General features: G+C 40.7%; 1 protein-coding gene and 1 non-coding gene across 2 annotated transcripts; one reads left to right on the top strand and one right to left on the bottom strand.

Moving 5' to 3' along the window:
- The first annotated feature begins 150 nt into the window (after positions 1-150).
- Positions 151-6638, top strand: hhex (hematopoietically expressed homeobox). Its single transcript, XM_086016982.1, has 4 exons — positions 151-724; positions 5261-5439; positions 5889-5939; positions 6031-6638. Exons 1-4 carry the CDS (start codon positions 313-315, stop codon positions 6301-6303), a joined length of 915 nt encoding a protein of 304 aa, XP_085873108.1. The 5' UTR covers positions 151-312; the 3' UTR covers positions 6304-6638.
- Positions 6639-15196: 8558 nt separating this feature from the next.
- On the bottom strand, positions 15197-15315 carry LOC147129597 (5S ribosomal RNA). The gene has a single exon (XR_015083338.1). It is a non-coding gene; the product is annotated as a 5S ribosomal RNA (ribosomal RNA).
- Positions 15316-17819: the final 2504 nt, after the last annotated feature.

The raw sequence follows: 17819 nt of genomic DNA, 5'->3' as shown, positions 1-17819 counted from the left end.
GCAATTATCTTTTGTCAACTGTCATCTGATTACTGAATGTCTGCATGGCTCGATTTGATGAGACGAGGGAGCCAATCAGAAACGTTCGCTGGCTACCTGGAGGAAGTGACTCGTCCATTTATCTCCTCCCTTCTGCGCCTGCAGCCAGATAACAGTCCAACAGTTGGATCGGGACCTCCAAAAAACAACCTCCCCCACGCGACTGAAACCGTCTTTATTGACTGAACGGTTACAGCAAATGGTTGTTGTTTTGAAAACGCTGGGAAAGACCTGAACTTTTGTCCAAATTCGATCGCGGGCAATCCAGCCAGCATGAGTGTCCCTCTTTACGCGCCTACAGCCATCCAACAAGCTCACCCGACCCCCTTCTACATCGAAGACATTCTAAGGAGGACCGAGAACACCTCCAGAAACTCTTCATCTTCTTCTTCTTCTTCCTCCACCTCCACCACCTCGTCATGCTCCTCAACGCCGGTCATCCCCACGCCGACTTTCCCGTCGCCTAACTCCTCCTTTACAAACTTCATCGCGCCTTATCGGACACCGATTTACGAACCGACGCCGATTCATCCGGCGCTGTCGCACCACCACGCGACCGCAGCTTTCGCGGCCGCGTACGCCCCCGCCGGGGCTTTCGCAGGCTCGGTGTATCCCTTCCATCATCAGCAGCACCATCGAGCATTGGGGGAGTACACACATACCCTGCTAAGACATGACCCTCTCGGTGAGTTGATATGAAAACGAACAGCAACCATATCGTTATTTTTCTGTAATAAATGCCATAACACATAATTTTTGTAAAAGTTATTTTTCCCCCAAAGCACTTCAATGCACTGGAATCGCGTTGTGAAATATTTGCCAAGAGAGTCTAAATCGTCTTTATTTTCCAAATATGTTGAACACAATCAGTTTGTTTCCGTCCGTTTCATGCATCACTATAACAGTATACTTTGCACAGCACATTCAACAATACGGACACACTTGCATAACAACACAATGATGTGATTATAATGCATTGCTATTGTTATTAATACAGATTTATAATTTGACCTTTATAGATACAGTATATTCATGTCAGTGGTTATAATACAGTATAACTTGTAGAATGCACTATAGGCATCCTGTTGCTACTGTTTTTTCCCCCTCACATTATCATGTTCCTTCTTTGCTGGTGGGTAGTGCAAGTACAACATATTACTGTTATGAACTTTGATTTTTGTTGACAGTCATCTTGAACATACACTCAGAAGTGCAGCAAAAATTAGGCTTGTAGCCTAAATTACTTTCTGGACTCCCTTCATTCAGCGGCCTTTATAGGGTAAAATGGAACTTAAATTTTGAGCTGCAGGAACAGTTGGGGTTCAACAAGGGACTCAAAACAAACAGCCTGGATTCTGATAATTAACCCGGGATTCCAGTAAAAGTTTCTCTTGTTGGATAGAAAGTGACATCCTGCGTTGTAAGTTGAACGGGGCATGACGATCATGATGTGCCACATGCAGCTTTAGACCCAACCGCGTCTTTGTGACTTTGCTGCAGTGCCAGTGAGACTATTTTTGCATAAAGGCATCACGCTCGCTCATGCATGCATATCAGGCTGGGTGTAGTGCATTCTGAAAAAAACAAGCATCTCAGAATGAGTGCATTCTAAATTGATTTTTTTTTTTTACTTTGAAGGTACATTCTGAATCCATAAATCCATCCCTTAAGAGGAAGTCAACCCAAAAATGTTCTTTACAAGAATACGTTCTATGCAGGCCCACTAGTCGAAACATGGCATTCTGATTAATACAGGGCGAAGATTTGGATTTGGAAATTTAAAATGGATTTCTGAAGAAGAAAAGGCCAATGAGTATAATAATAATAATGTTATATGATAATAATGTTTTACACACATTAGTTATACCTCAAGTTGCATTTGATTGCGTAAAACATATAAGAAATCGTCTACTAAAAGTTAGGGCCTGTTTTTTTTTCACCATGTATTGCATTTGTGGAACATGAGCTAAGCAGCAAAATCCATCCGTTTCTAGCCATCTCAGGGGGCGGCCATTTTGATATTTGCTGTCCAGTGAAAATGACATCACAGTTGCTTAGGGCTCAAGTAACAACCAATCACGGCTCATCTGTTTTCTGAATCTGAGCCATGATTGGTTATTACCTGAGCCCTGAGCAAGGCCCAATCTCAATACCCACACTTAGCAGAGTGCGTAGGGTGTCCCAATTCTGCGAAGTGCTCTGTCGTCTCGCCCCCTTTGCTCCCTTGCTCTGCACTTTGACGAAGTCCGCATCCATGGCCCCTAAACCGAAGCATATTACCCTCAATTCATTGCGGATTTGACCAAAATAGCGGGAAACTGACGACATTCGGTGGAATTCCTGTAGCTGTGCCGGAAAAAAGTCTCTTCAAGTGTAAGTCTCCAATTATTACAAAGTTTATCATATTTATGCGTGCAATTTCAATCGATGTTTTAAATTCACGGTTTACCTACGTATTTTGTCCTAATTTAGCTGCTGCACTTCTGCAACCTTCTGTGCATGCGCAGAGACCGAGTCCAAGTTTTACTTTACTGACGTTTTAATATAATTTAAAACAGCAAAAGTGCCAAAACGGCGGCACTCGGTCGACTGGTTAGCAGTTCGCTGGGTTCGATCCCAGCCCCGGCCTTCCTGTATGGAGTTTGCATGTTCTCCCCGTGCCTGCGTGGGTTTTCTCCGGGTACTCCGGTTTCCTCCCACATTCCAAAAACATGCATGGTAAGTTGATTGGACACCCTAATTTGCCCCTAGGTGTGATTGTGAGTGCGGTTGTTTGTTTGTCTCTGAGTGCCCTGTGATTGGCTGGCAACCAGTTCAGGGTGTACCCCGCCTACTGCCCGAAGACAGCTGGGATAGGCCCCAGCACATCCGTCCATGACGTCACCCGAAGTGTCCCAAATCTGCAATTTTTGTGCACTTGTAACATGCGCCCTCGAACCCTTCGCACGTGAGCACTTCAGCGAAGACCGTAGGGTGCAAGTGTGGGTATTGGGAATGGGCCCAACTGTGACAGCAACTGACAAAATGGCCGCCCCCTCAGATGACTAAAATCGGGTGGATTTCGCTGCTTAACTCTTATTCCGCAAACGTAATATCAATGAGAATGCCGTGATTAGCGAAGGCGTATAGAACATACTATTGCAATGAATTTTGGGGGGTTGACTTCCCGTTGAAAGTAAACACCACTGTCATGACCGAAGCAATCAGTCTGGCTTTGGTGGTGATGGAGTGTTTGTGGATGGGTCTATGCTATGTGGTAACCTTGACTCGTTTTCCTGGTTTTCTATTGTTCAGAAACATCAGAGGAGCAAGTCAGCCAATGACTATACGTGCCCCCTAAATCACTTGTTATTGTGTGCGCGTGCGCATGCATGTCACAGGAAACTGTAACTTTTGAATGGCGTCTACCCTATATTCAACCCAGTATGGACACATGTGGTTGTATAGATAGAATTGTTTCATGCTCGTGTAGCTCCGTGGGTCTGATATTGCAGGCGATAAACGTTCTTTTAAGCGGAGCGTGACAAGCGGGTCACGTGACTTTGGTGTTGTGCTGAATGAGATCCGGGGCCTGTTCCGTTGCCGTGCGGAAGCCGTGAGCTTGTCGATAGGAGTAAATCTGGTCTTAGAAGCTGTTGAATGTTTTCCTGTCTCACTCCGGCCAGCCGCTTCCTCGGGAGCCCGCTGCACGCTGCTGATTATTTTATCGACATCCTCAATACAGACATATTCAGGAAACACTCGGCCTCTGATAGCCCGGGATCCGTTTTTCACATATTGTTGCACTTCCTCTGCCTGGCCAGTGAGGATGTGAGTGACTTTCTTTATGATTGCAAACAGGGCTACACCTATTGCGAAAAAAGTGTCACTTGAATGAGAGTGCATGAATACAATACTTTGCTTCAGAATAGCCCAGTGCCAAATTTAGGTTATACTTATCTAAAATCATATTTTCTTTCACATTTTTCGTCACTATAAATGAAAGGATAAATCAATGCGTTCGCCTGTCACCAAACATTGTATCACAACCGTTCCTTCTAATAAAATTTTGTAACAGTTCAATTGCATTTTTTCAATTTGTTCCTTTGCAAAAATGAAAAACCCATTTATCATACAAAATCTCAGCCCAGCTCATGCTTGGTTCCAACCAAGACGGACAACAATAAAAATAAAAAGACGACCCCCCCGCCCCCCTCCAAAAAAACCAACAAAAACAACAAAACACTTTCGCCCAGCCCAGTGGACTTTGATTGTGTAAATGAGAAGAGGACATGCGTGTCTGTCGGTGCATGCCATCGCCCATAATCACGCCACAAAGCAGGAAACACATGAAGCGGATATTTGGCCATAGTTTAGTCTCTGTCACGACCTTCCCGAAAAAGAAAGCGAACATGCAGCAGGCCAGTGCACAGCTGCAAGAAACAACTATTGTTTGTTCCCCACTAACCTGACGGGAAACCAGACTTGAAACTAGTTACAAGACACTTATTGCAGTGTCGTTTGCAGTTCGCTTTCCATGTTTGGAGTGTACATGAGCAGTTCATCCTTATATTTAAAAAGCCAGGAGCGCATTTCACAAAGAAAAATGTAATTACCTCCATCAAATGCCCATGAAAACTTGATATGATGAAGTTTAATAAAGATATGCGCATTTGAACTCATTAACGTGTTAGCTTGTCATAAGCGTTCGTTGACTGAAATACTTAGAAATTCAAGTTTTTACTCACTAACAGTTGCAGTTACTGCACGTGACGGCCACAATTTGAGCCCAAGTAATTTTCAATATATTTTAAAATGTTGAATATTAACTTTAAAAAATGTCGTTGTATCTGTAATAATGTCACGAACACATGAAAGCTTTTCTTTTGGCTTGTTAATTCCAACTTTATTGAGACGTCTTGAATTTAACGAATCGCGCGACGTGACGTCGGAATGTGCCAATTAGCACATTATTATTGCAAATTTTACTAACGTCTTGTTATCAAATCGACCGACACAGCGCCGATGGGGAAAAATGCAGTATTTTTGCGGAAATGTGTAACGGGTGAGAAAATATACGGGCAAATTGTAAAAGTTGTAACATTTATTTCTACTTCATTGCCTTAAGTCAGTTTGCTCAGGACGATTGCGTGTTCTGACAGTATTCCGCGCCTGCTATTCATTTTTGTTTAAAAATAATAAAATACTTTAAAAAAGATCCTCACTGTGCCTTCTCCCAAAGGCAAACCTCTGCTGTGGACGCCCTTCATCCAGCGGCCCTTACACAAGCGGAAAGGCGGTCAAGTCCGCTTCTCGAACGACCAAACCATCGAATTGGAGAAGAAGTTCGAGACCCAGAAGTACCTTTCACCCCCGGAGAGGAAACGACTTGCCAAGATGTTGCAGCTAAGCGAACGACAGGTGAGCTAACACCAATCATGCAGAAAAAAAATACAGTCTTATTACTGTATTGCTTTCAGCCGATGTTCATTTTAGATTAATTAATGAGACGCGACGCCGCATTTGAAAAGCCTGCAGGCTCTTGTTAATTTAACATTTATCAAACATGCTTTATAATAATAATGATAATAATAATAATAATAATAATAATAATAATAATAATAATAATCGATAATGGATGGATGAATGGATAATAATAATACACGGCTACAAGAATGGATTCATCTCCAATTGTTTGCTATTACTGAACTGTGTATTTACTTGGCCTACCTAGCCTTTCGAGCACAAGGCCACTAATAAACAAAATTTCTACCCGCAGGCATAAATAAAATATCAAATATCAATATCATTAAAATGTAGGTCTATATTTTGATAAAATAGCAATTAACATACGGGTATGTATTTTTCAGGTTAAAACCTGGTTCCAAAATCGACGAGCAAAGTGGCGAAGACTCAAACAGGTTGGTTCTTTGACTACAACTACATTTTCCGGATTATAATGATTATTTAATACAAGTTGTTAATTGGATGCTCGACGTTTGAATTGCTCAGGAAAATCCACAAGGAGGTAAACCGGAGGAGGACGTCAGTAGTGCGGCTGGGAGGAATGACAAAGGAGACGCGACGTCCGACCAGTCCGCGGCCATGTGCACCGAGCAGACACGGAATGTGGCGGACTCCCTTGTGGTTGAAGCAGGCCACAGTGTGCGATCCATGTCGCCACAACAATCCTTCGCCGAACGGGAATGGAGCCTTTCAGACGACACAGACCTGGAGCTGGACATAGAGGACGACAATGAGTTCACACTGACCCACCAGCTCTGAGGGTGAAGAGTAGACACAATGGACTGCTCATATAGATGGGAAAATTAAGAAAGCTGAAATAAGAAAGCAAAAAAATTAAGAAGCTGCAATAATCAGTTTCTCTGATTGTGTTCATTATAAGTGATGGTTGAACGAGCAATTTCGTTTTGCTCCATATATAAGCAACTGACAACATAACTCTCAAATTCCAAACAAAAACACATATCAATACGTATAGTAAAAATACCAAAAAGGTTCTGTGTCAGTCGTGACCTCTTTTCCAAAACTACAATTATTACACACGCACATGCACACCCCCGCACCCCCCCACACACACGCGCACACACACACACACACACACATATATATATATATATATATATATATATATATATATATATATATATATATATATATATATATATATATATGTATATATATGTATATGCATATATATATATATATATATATATATATATATATATATATATATATATATATATACATACATATATGTATGTATGTGTGTGCGTATATATATATGTATATATATACATATATATATATATATATATATATATACTGTATGTATATGTAGGTATGTAGGGGTGTATAAACGTGTGTGTGTGTATGTATGCAACAGTGCTGTGCTATAGTACATATTTTGTATGTGAAATGATTGTTACTGTTTCTACTGTAAATTAATAGATTAGAAAGATGTTCTGTATGTCATTTGAAATGGAGATTCATTGAAATAAGAAGGAACGATGTCACTCAAGGTGTAATGCAGAATATACTATTGTGTGGAAAATGCGACATTTTTTCTTGATTCATTTGTGGATTTGTGAAATGACAACAGTATAACATAACAACAGACTCCTTTCAGTACACTGCAAATAATGAAAATAAAACAGGTTTTCAACTACAACAATCAAATAATGATTCGTGCAAAACCAGAAAAACTTGAATGGTTGTTGACATGAGAAAGAAAAAGCACTGTACTAGGTGTTCAAAAGTGATAATGCTGAAGCTGGCACAACCAACTGGACCCCCATGCTGACTACTGCTCCTGTTAAATTTAAAAAACATGCGGCATTTAGACACTGAACAAATAATACATTGCACATATTAATATACTGTATACAGTCCCCTCCAAAATTATTGGAACAGTAAGGTTTCTTTTCTTTTTCTTTGTTTTTGTTGTATACTGAAGACATTTGGGTTTGCGATCAAAATATGAATATCACAAAAAAGTGCAGAATTCAAGCTTTTATTTCATGGCTCTGTGACAGGACAGAACACCTTCTGTTTGAAGCCACACTTTTCAAGTGAGCAAAAGTATTTGGAGTGGATATTGTTAAATTACTGTGAATAACAAATAGCAAAACTTAAGAATTTAAAGCGGAAATCAACCCCAAAATTTTGTGTTTGTGGAATAAGTGTTAATCCACTCGTTTTTAGCCATCTCTGGGGGCGGCCATTTTGTCTTCTGTCGGCTGAAAATGACATCACAACTGCTCACGGCGACCAATCACGGCTCAGATTCAGAAACCAGGTCACGCCAGCATTTTGCTGCTTAACTTATATTCCACAAACACAAAATTAATAAGAATGCTGTGTTTCAACTAGTGGGCCTGCTGGGGACATATTCTTAAAAAAAATATTTTCGCATTTTAGGGTTGACTTCCGCTTTAATGGCTTTGTTAATTATGGCGGCACCATATGGACAAAAACGGTAGTGCTTTGTCTGAAGGAAGACCGCCACATTTCCCCTGACTGGATCATGTGACCTGACCAGCGCGTAGCGTCGTTAAATCTTGACTTGCCAGTCGCCTGCAGTTGGACTGAATTACATTTCTGTTTCCAGTGGCTGTGTGAAAGATAAACAGCGGTGAGGTAATGAATCTAGTTGTGTCATAAAACGATGTTATATTACATAACAATCATCTGAAACTGTCACATGCTCAAACTGACACGATAATACCACAATGATTCAGTATGTCTGATCTTTCCACAGTAGTTTCCTCTACATTTTACACAAATTGTACATTTGCGTTTTGCAGTCATTGCATTGTTTTTTCCACTGCTGGGCATTTTACGGCGGCACGGTGATCAACTGGTTAGCACGTCAGACTCACAGTTCAGAGGTCGTGGCCCCGGCCTGCCTGTGTGGAGTTTGCACGTTCTCCCCGTGCCTGTGTGGGTTTTCTCCGGGTACTCCGGTTTCCTCCCACATTCCAAAAACATGCATGGTAAGTTGATTGGATATTCTAAATTGCCCCTAGGTGTGATTGTGAGTGCGGATGTTTGCCTCTGTGTGCCCTCCGATTGGCTGGCAACCAATTCGGGGTGTCCCCCGCCTATTGCCCAAAGACTGCTGGGATAGGCTCCAGCACTCCCCACGACCCTTATGAGGATAAGCGGTATCGATAATGGATGGATGGATGGGCATTTTACGTAAATTTCCAGGTTTATTTATGGCCTGCAGACGGGGTACCCGTCAGCCGTCTGTTTTCCCCCTTTTTGTCCGGCCGTAACAAATATTAATCCCCTATTTTAAATGGGCTTCCGTTAGCGTTCCTGTCTACAAACTTCGATCAACTTCCATTTGCAACCCCCCTCCCAATATTTGAAACGAAAGACTCACCCTGGCATGGAAGCTTTTAGGACCCAGAAGCCTCGGCCGCGGGCAATGGGAAATAGATTATTAATAGATCATGGGATTATTTATTTACTGGACAAAATATCAGTGCCAATATTTACATTAAAAAAATAATTCTTATTGATACAAATATTGATAAAACGAAGTGATCTCCCACCATAGAGTTGAAACATTTAATATTATGCTTACAGTATATAGTTAAATATACTCATAACAAGTTAACTTTACCGGCTACAGGATGGTAGCAAATGTTACCTTTTTTCCTTTAAAGTGTTGAAATTATTATTAGATTAATTAATCCGAATAAAAAAAAAAAGTAATTTAAAAGTACCTTAAACTTGAGTAACGAATAACTCGACAAATACAGTAATATAGTACCTTATTACTTTCACATGCAAGTAACTAGTAATATGTAATACATTACATTTGGGAGGAAACTTGCTCAACACTGAGTGCAAATCACCAGAGTAAAGAAAAGACAGAAAATGCACACCATTTGCATTGTCCAATATGGATTCATGCAGTTATGCAAGCTACACCAACATATATTGTACATAGAAAGAATTCTCAATATATTCATAAATAAATGGATGTTTTGCATCTTTATTGTAGGTACTTTATATCATTTTGACATAGTCATTTTATGAGTAGCTCTTTTCCTGAAAAGAATGTGGTAAAGTGAGGAATCTATTTTTCCCCACTTTTAACAATAGTGAGCAAATTATATTCAAGACACATTATTTCAATGATATGGTAATTATAGTAATGTTAAAACAATGAATCTAATGGTAGTTCAAGACTTTTACACAGTAGTACAGTATGATTATTAAAGGACATAGTTGGACACAAAAAGTGAAAAAAAAAAATCAAACACGCTCACAGATTAGCAAACTGTTTATGTCAATGGTTATCCCATCACCACATTCAACTTCAAATATCTTATCATTGAGACCTCATGCAAACACTGTCAGTGGGAGTTTTCAGTAAGAAGATTAGGTTAATAATTTAGTGAACTCAGAACAGCAGGACAGATAGCAGAGCAACTGATTGATCATACAATATTTGCTCTTTTTTAAGAAGATTATTATAGTTGTTGAAGAAATGTCAGTTAACTCAAAGTGTATTTTAACAGGGCGGCGAGTGACTTTAGGAAACAGAAGCTATTTGTGACTGTGTGTGGTAGTTTTGAGGTCATAATTACATTTACACAATAAATTTAGCTAGGTTCAACGGCCTCGCACACATCTGACTTGTCCAAAATCAACAGTAAGCTTATTGATCTGGGCCACTGTATTGTGTAATGCTTCACAAATTTCTCAGGGTAAAGTCAACAATTTGAGGATTAGCACACACAGTTGACGGTGAAATGTTCAATAAGAATTCAGCATGCACACACAAAAGCATTCACAGAATACTTGGGGATACTACAACACAATCTAATGAGAATCAGTACAAGATTTGTATCAAAACTTCAGCCATTTCCAAGACATTTCAACAACATGATTATAACCGAGGTCAGTACATTGGATTCGTGGTTAGGATGCTTGGCTCACAGTTCTAAATTTCTGGTTTCAAACTTATCCGTTTGCATAGTCTGCCCCAAGATGAGCCTTCTCTCTAAGGTGTCAATGTGAATATTTTTTTTTCTCTATAAGCATCATCCTCTGCAATTGGGTGGCAACAAGTTCAGAGTAAAAACCGCCTCTCTAGTCAGACTAAGTGGGTTCCAACTCACTTTAGTCATAATAAGCGCTATCGAAAATGGATTGGTGGATGTGTGAGACTCTGGTGGAGTCTTAGGAGTGAAGTGAAAGTAAAACGAATCACACTAAGAGAAGAAAACTGAGCATCCATCCATCCGTCCACCCAAAGCCCATAAAGGCACTCATCCATCCATCATCCATCCATCCATCCATCCATCCATCCACCCAAAGCCAACCCAGGCACCCATCCATCCATCCATCCATCCATCCATCCATCCATCCATCCACCCGACCCATCCCTCTGATATTGACAGAAAGGCGGACTACACCCCGGACATTTCTTGCAACAAAGTCAGACAAATGTACCAGTGACTCTTTTCTTATCAACTCTACTTTAAAAGTATTACAATTGTAGGGCCAATTCGGTTTCAGGTCTGTAAGTTGCTGATGAAGTCTACATTCATACCAATTATATTGTCGGTGTAACCAAAAGTGAAAACGAGAAATCTATTTATGGGTGGGAAACAAGCAATTGGAAATAAAAGATCATATGATGTCATATTCATCTTATCTTTAAAGTTTTCAGTCAACAGCAAAAATAAAATAATTGGCCAACCTTTGCTAATACTTTGGGGAGTTCATTTGTAAAGGCCACATATTTAATACAGCACTTGATTGTAGTGGGTTTCATTAGTAACAGAAACTTACCATCTTTCAAACAGACACAACTATCAGAGGTCATCTGATACCGGGTACTTCATCTGACTAGGGCTGTATTTAACCAGTCCAAGGTTTTGTCAATATTCCGACCAGGAATTAGTTACTTTGTATTACCTCTTCAACAGGAAAAAAAAACCCTCATATGACTGCAGGACAGTATTGGCACAGCCCAGTGACAAGCTATAAGCTGTGTGTGTATTGGAGGACACAAGTTAATGTGTGGTTGTATTTAAACGACTGAGGAATGCGCTGATTGTTGACCTTGGCCAAATGAAAGCCATTATCTCCCCCTCCTTCACTCAGCTGATAAATTAATGAGAGAAAACACTGTTTACATCGATAATCGTGTCGCCACCAGCCACAGAGACAGGGGTTGGGGGGGGGGGGGGGGGTGGGTGTTGGTAGAGGAGGAAACAGGCAGAGACTGACAAGGAAAGAGACAAATATCAGTGATACAATAAGATGAAAAAAGGAAGAAAGAGCTGGGGCTGTGTCTTCTTTGATCCTTTGGATTGATTACTGTAATGCCTCTTTGGCATTCCCCAAAAAAGCATTTCAATCTTACAATTATAACAGAAGTCGCCAGCACGTGCCCTGGCAAAGACCAGAAGGTGGGAGCACATTACAGCAATTTTAAAATCACTGCATTGCCTTCTTCTGTGTTTCAGGATAAATGTTATTTTACAGTTTGTTTTTTTAAAAATACAATCCAACTTTATTTATATAGTGCATTTCAGAACAGCTGCAGCGATAACAAAGCATTTACATTTAATGAAAACAGCACTGATACAAGAACAAAGACAGTGAAACCAATACATTAAAACACAAATTAATGATACTAAAACATATAAAGTAGACGCCGGAAAACGGCAGAACAGTGTCAGTCTCACATAGGGTCAAAAGCCAAAGAATACAAATGTGTTTTAAAAATGGACAGAGAGGGGGCTTGCCTAACATTTAATGGAAGGTCACTCCAGAGGGAAGAACCGGCAACAGAAAAGGTTTGAGCCCCTCCAAGGCTCCACTTAGTCCTCGGCACCTCCAGTAGCGTCTGGTCCGCAGACCCGAGGCACCAGGCAGGTGCGTAGGGGTGGAGGCCATTTAAACATTTGAAGACAAATAGAAGCATCCTAAAATGAACCCTAAAATGCGTTGGGAGTCAGTGAAGGGATGTCAAAATTGGTGTTATATGCTCCCTCCTTCGAGATCCAGTTAGCAGCCTTTTAGACCAACTGGAGACGCTTGAGGGAAAACTGTCTGACTTCAAAATTAAGTGCAATACAGTAACTAGCCGCGATGTAACAAAGGCATGGATTACTGTTTTGAAGTTCTGCTGGGAAAAGGAAGGGCTTTACCTTAGCCAGCTACCTAAAATGAAAAAGCTGGATCGAATAATAGCACTGATTTGCCAGTCCAATATAAATTCACTGTCCAATTTAAAACCAAAGTTCTACACTGTTGGCTTTAGATAAGAAGCCACGGGGCCCAGATCAACAGGGTGGGATGTAGAAGAGCCACTGGGACCGAACACCATAACTTCTGTTTTCTTTTTGTTGAAATTTAAGAAATTGAGTGACCTCCGGGCTTTGATTTCCTCTGGACAGGACAAAAGTGATCTAAAGGAGGTTGCGTCTTTTGTGCTCAGCAGGACATAGATTTGACTGTCATCTGCATAGCAGTGGAAGGAAATATGTTTATCGTAGGATGGAATTCAGGGGCAGCAAATACAATAAAGAGCAAGGGCCCCAAAATAGAACCCTGTGGAACACCATACGACAGAGTGGCAGAGCGGGACTCAGAGGAACCTAAGCTAACACAAAAAGTCCTGCCATCCAAATAGGATCCAAACAACTCTAGAGCGCTACCACTAATGCCCACCTGGTGATGCAAATGAGCCAGAAGTATACTGTGGTCCACCGTATCGAACACTGCACTTAAATCCAACAAAACAAGACATTCATAGTCCACACTGTCATTTGCCAGGAGGATATCGTTAAAAACACATAACAGGGTTGACTCTGTGCTATGCATCATCTTAAAAGTGTAAGCGATTGTGGTATTAGGAAGCCTTGGAACGTGTCGCGGTTCAGGGAGTGTCCGGTTAACTCAGCCGTCTCTTGCTCACCAATGTCACACTGACATGTACGACCGGGATGGAACGCAGTCTCCAAGTGGCCACTTCACAGGTCTGTAATCTCCCTGTCCAACTTTACATCATCCGCCTGTGGATGACTGATTGCAGTTCCTTCTAAATGTATTTAGCGGACTTTGACCTCCTGTATGGACTCCAGCAAAGTTCTCCTTCCGCCATGTTAAAGACTGTGCATGTCTTGCATGCCAATTTTATAGGTAAATTGGATGGAACTTCTACATATTGTTGGCGAATCAAGTCGGTTGTGTTCATGCCCACAACTGCACATACCTACCGTTTTAAACTGCGGCAAGCTGAATGCGTCTGCAAAAATACCATCAAAAAATTCTAGCCCGCCCTTACGCTGATTTAGACCACGCCTCGCGCCAGACTTACGCTCACGGATACATGCCATCTAGCATGATGCCATGCGTGATTGGGGTTTCACCTGTGACTTTAGAGGCGCATTTCCCAGAAATTCTGTACTCCAATCTTGCTTCATATATTTTTTTTCGTGAAATTTGCATATTGTCTCATCCTTGCCTGGGTTTCCTCCTCATCGATCCTGTGTGTACATCGCCTTTTGCTCAGGGAAAGTCTTGAGCTCACCAGGGACCTTGAGGAGGATGAAGCAGTTCTGAATCTGTGAAACACACATATGTATATGTAGAACCAACAATATACTTATTGTATATTGACTGTTACTTATATCGACTGTAAAAGGAAAAATCGGTTCCAGTTCAGATTATTAATGAACGTTAGGCAGATCAAAGATGCGCCAGACATCAGGTCTTTATGCAAAGACTTGGTCAAGGCAGTTTTGGCAGCCTGAGATCATTATTCACGTACTAACCTCTCAGGGCAGAGGAACTACAAGTTAAATTGGTTGTGAGCTGATTTGTTTCAAAACTGAGCAAACAATGTCGCATTCTCAAAGGATGGCACACCGGTCCAAGCAGCTTTCTGAGGACTTTTAATGATGACAAATGAGTGTTCCATCAAGGGTACAGTGAGTCACACACTGTCATTCCCCTTACCATTAGCCTCCCATTAATGCTCAACCCTGGAATTGTGTGTGATTTGAGCTAAATAGTAGTATATTTGTAATGCACGGCTGACTGGACTTTCCCTTCCCTTGACTCACCATTTTCAGGATGATAGCATCAATGATATCTGTTGTGGCATATCTGTTGACTTTTCAAAAGTGGTAGTTGGTCAAAGTTGGTAAACGGAAACGCTAACGGAAGCCCGTTTAAAATGCTTGGCGGACTGGCCGATAAGCCATTATTATTTGGTCCGGCCGGACAAAAAGGCGGATAGACGGACGGCGGAATGGTACTTGGCTGCAGGCGAACCGGGAAATTTTAGTAAAATGCCCAGCTCTGGGTGTACACATCTCTAGTCCAATGTCTTCTGGGATAGGATAACCGAAAGAGGATTAGCGTTGAAGAAAATGGAATGGAAAATTGGTATTGTATTTTATTTATTTAACCTAATATAATCGTTTTTTAATCTTGTAATATGATTATCATTGTACAGTATATGTGGTTTAGTTCTACATGCTCTGTCGGTTTTGAACACCCACTCCTGTAACTAGCTATTATTTTTTTATAGGCGACGCAGTGTCAGGATAGCCTGGTTAACTGTGAGCAAGAAGCTACAGAAGCTGAAAGACAGATTTTGCGATTGAGTTGCAAAAGCTTACAGCACCTGGTATTCCCAGGCGGTCTCCCATCCAAGTACTAACCAGGCCCGACCCTGCTTAGCTTCCGAGATCAGACGAGATCGGGCGTTTTCAGGGTAGTATGGCCGTAAGCTGTACTGAGGTTTAAAAATAAACTTTTTATAGGAGTTGCAAACCCCAATTTGGGGGGGGGGGGGGGGGCGGTAGGGTCGGGGCCGAAGCATTTTGTATTTGTTCTATTTGATTTCCTCCACTATTTTTCCACAGGCAAGGGCTGTTAGCATTTTCAACTGTCAATCTGTCAGGATAGCATGTGGTTAGCTTTTACCAAGCAGCTACAGTACTTGACGTCCGTTGTAAAAGTTTGCTTTTGTGAGTGAGTTCGGGGGAAGTAGTTCCATGTCATTTAAGAAGGGCTCACAGAAAGTAAATGCACAGCAGGGAAAATTGGGTGATCAACGTGAACCATCGCTTCATTCTTTTAAATTCTGGCAGCAACTTCTGTCAAGATATGAAGATGCTGATGCATAAATTATAAAACCAAACAACCAGCACCATTCTCATGTGCAAGCAAATGGATGATATTAAAAGAAAAATGTGGAGTTTTGCCCGATATGCTGGATTCCAAAAACATGCATGTTAGGCTAATTGAAGAATCTGAGTTGACCAAAGAGTGTGACTGAATGATGTTGGTCTATATTATTTGTCAACCAGATAAAGATTGACCCATTTAGATTATATTGTATTGGTTTCAATAATTGATCTCAAAGTGTACTATATTTTGAAACTAGGCACTTGCAATTGCATGAGAATACTGAAATGTTGAATGGAAAAAGTATATGGCATCCATTGCGGCCAGGTCATCCTGGAAAGGGGATTGCCCCATCTATGCCGTGCAAGGTTTCTCATTCGTCCCCTGATGTTTTTTTACTTATTTATTTTTTTAGTTTTTCCTTGCCCTCCTGGGGCTCAAGATTAAGGGTGTCGTTAATATTTGTCAGCTGTAGGCATGTGAAGCCCTTTGAGACGTTTCTGTGATTAATGGCTTATATAAATACATTTGACTTGACTTGACTAGAAGCATGTGGAATGATGTTGAATGATACAGAATGATTTGGAATAATATGGAATGATGCTTAATGAGTGGGAATGGGAATGAATGGGAACATGGAAATTTCTTGCATGTTGAAAAATATCCCCAAGGTGAATTGAATGAGCTGATCAATGTGAAATTAAAAGGAAAATCATTTAAAGTTGTTTTGTTGAATGTGTTATTGGGATTGAATAGGTATATTTTTCACAGACTTTTTGGGCTGACCATTTTGAGATTTTGGTAAATGGGAATGTTGGCATGTTGAAAATCCTTCCCAAGGTGAATTGAATGAGTGGAATATTTTGAATTTCAAATTTGAATGACGCGAATCCGTTTTGTTTAATGTGTACTTGTGAATGGATAGGGATTTTTTGTTTGAAAAATGTCTAGCTTGGGGAAACAAAGTGCTAAAGAATGAGAATAACGTGTGAACGCCTTCAAAATTCACACAATTATGTTTAGGGTTAGGAATTGAAAGTCAAAGAGAAACACAGAAAATAATTTGTTTGATGTTGGAGTTTCTGTTTCAACCCATCTCTCTGCATCAACCTCCCTCTCGTGCCATAAAACACACATGGATTTGCCCCAAACAGTTGCCTCTGTTGATGTTTTTGCTGCTTGATTGAAATCTCTTTTAATCATTAGAAGACAGTGAACAAAAGCCCCGTTAATGTCACTTCAGAGAACACTGACTTGAATACTCACTTCCTGGATACACAACTAATCATTGACCTTTGCTTAACCTACTATGCAACTGACAAAATATGCCCATAGCAGTAGTAACATCTGGTACAGCAACATATAGACAAGGTCATTGAAAACAATGGAAAACATCAGCGGGTGTGGAAGAGGGCTCAGTAGCAGAGACCCATTCCTGCAGCAGCTAAGGAGATGTCACTCACTGACTCACGGATGCAATCATGTGTACTATTTACTTTTCAATTAGGCCATATCCAAATGGAAGATAGGGAGGTTTTAAAAGTATTCACATGGTAGTTAAAGGTGTACAGGATTTTCTGCCTCACCTTCCAATTTAGTTCGAGTCCATTTGCACAATTAGCTGTTCAAACAACATCCTCGGGCAGAGCACACATAATGATAATAAATCTTATGAGCTAATGTTGCAAAGAGCTGGCAAAAAGAAAAAATGGTGGTATAGGGTCAAAAGAGATGGCATTTTACCAAAATAGCAATACAGTGTATGGCGATATATCTGCATGCCGAGTAAGCTTATCAGTAACTCATAAAGTAAGCGTGATACATCATCATACAGTTGATTGCACATTTTGCCAACCATTGGAAGAAATATTATTTTTTTCTGCCTGTCATTACGCACCACTTGCATAGACGAAGATATATTTCGGATTGATTAAAATAATTGAAATAACAAGAATGCATTAACAACAATGCAGTGTTTTAACCTAACTATACGAGACACAATTGATTTTCCCAAGAGTCACCAAATAATGAACCGTGACCACAAAACCGAGACATGAACTTAACTATGGATTTTGTAAAGCGTTCCACCCCGAAAAGGAAACTTT

Source organism: Filicampus tigris, chromosome 19 (genome assembly GCF_054856515.1).
Source record: "Filicampus tigris isolate MCC_2025a chromosome 19, RoL_Ftig_1.0, whole genome shotgun sequence".
NCBI lineage: Eukaryota > Metazoa > Chordata > Actinopteri > Syngnathiformes > Syngnathidae > Filicampus > Filicampus tigris.
The sequence above is the reverse complement of the archived record's forward strand: the minus strand, read 5'-3'. Positions and strand labels throughout refer to the sequence as shown.

Bases quoted from the DNA above. Each gene is read 5' to 3' on its own strand.
- hhex (XM_086016982.1), top strand. From the start codon at position 313: ATGAGTGTCCCTCTTTACGCGCCTACAGCCATCCAACAAGCTCACCCG. The intron at 725-5,260 runs GTGAGTTGATAT...CTTCTCCCAAAG, and splicing joins GCTAAGACATGACCCTCTCG to GCAAACCTCTGCTGTGGACG. The intron at 5,940-6,030 runs GTTGGTTCTTTG...TGAATTGCTCAG, and splicing joins AGTGGCGAAGACTCAAACAG to GAAAATCCACAAGGAGGTAA.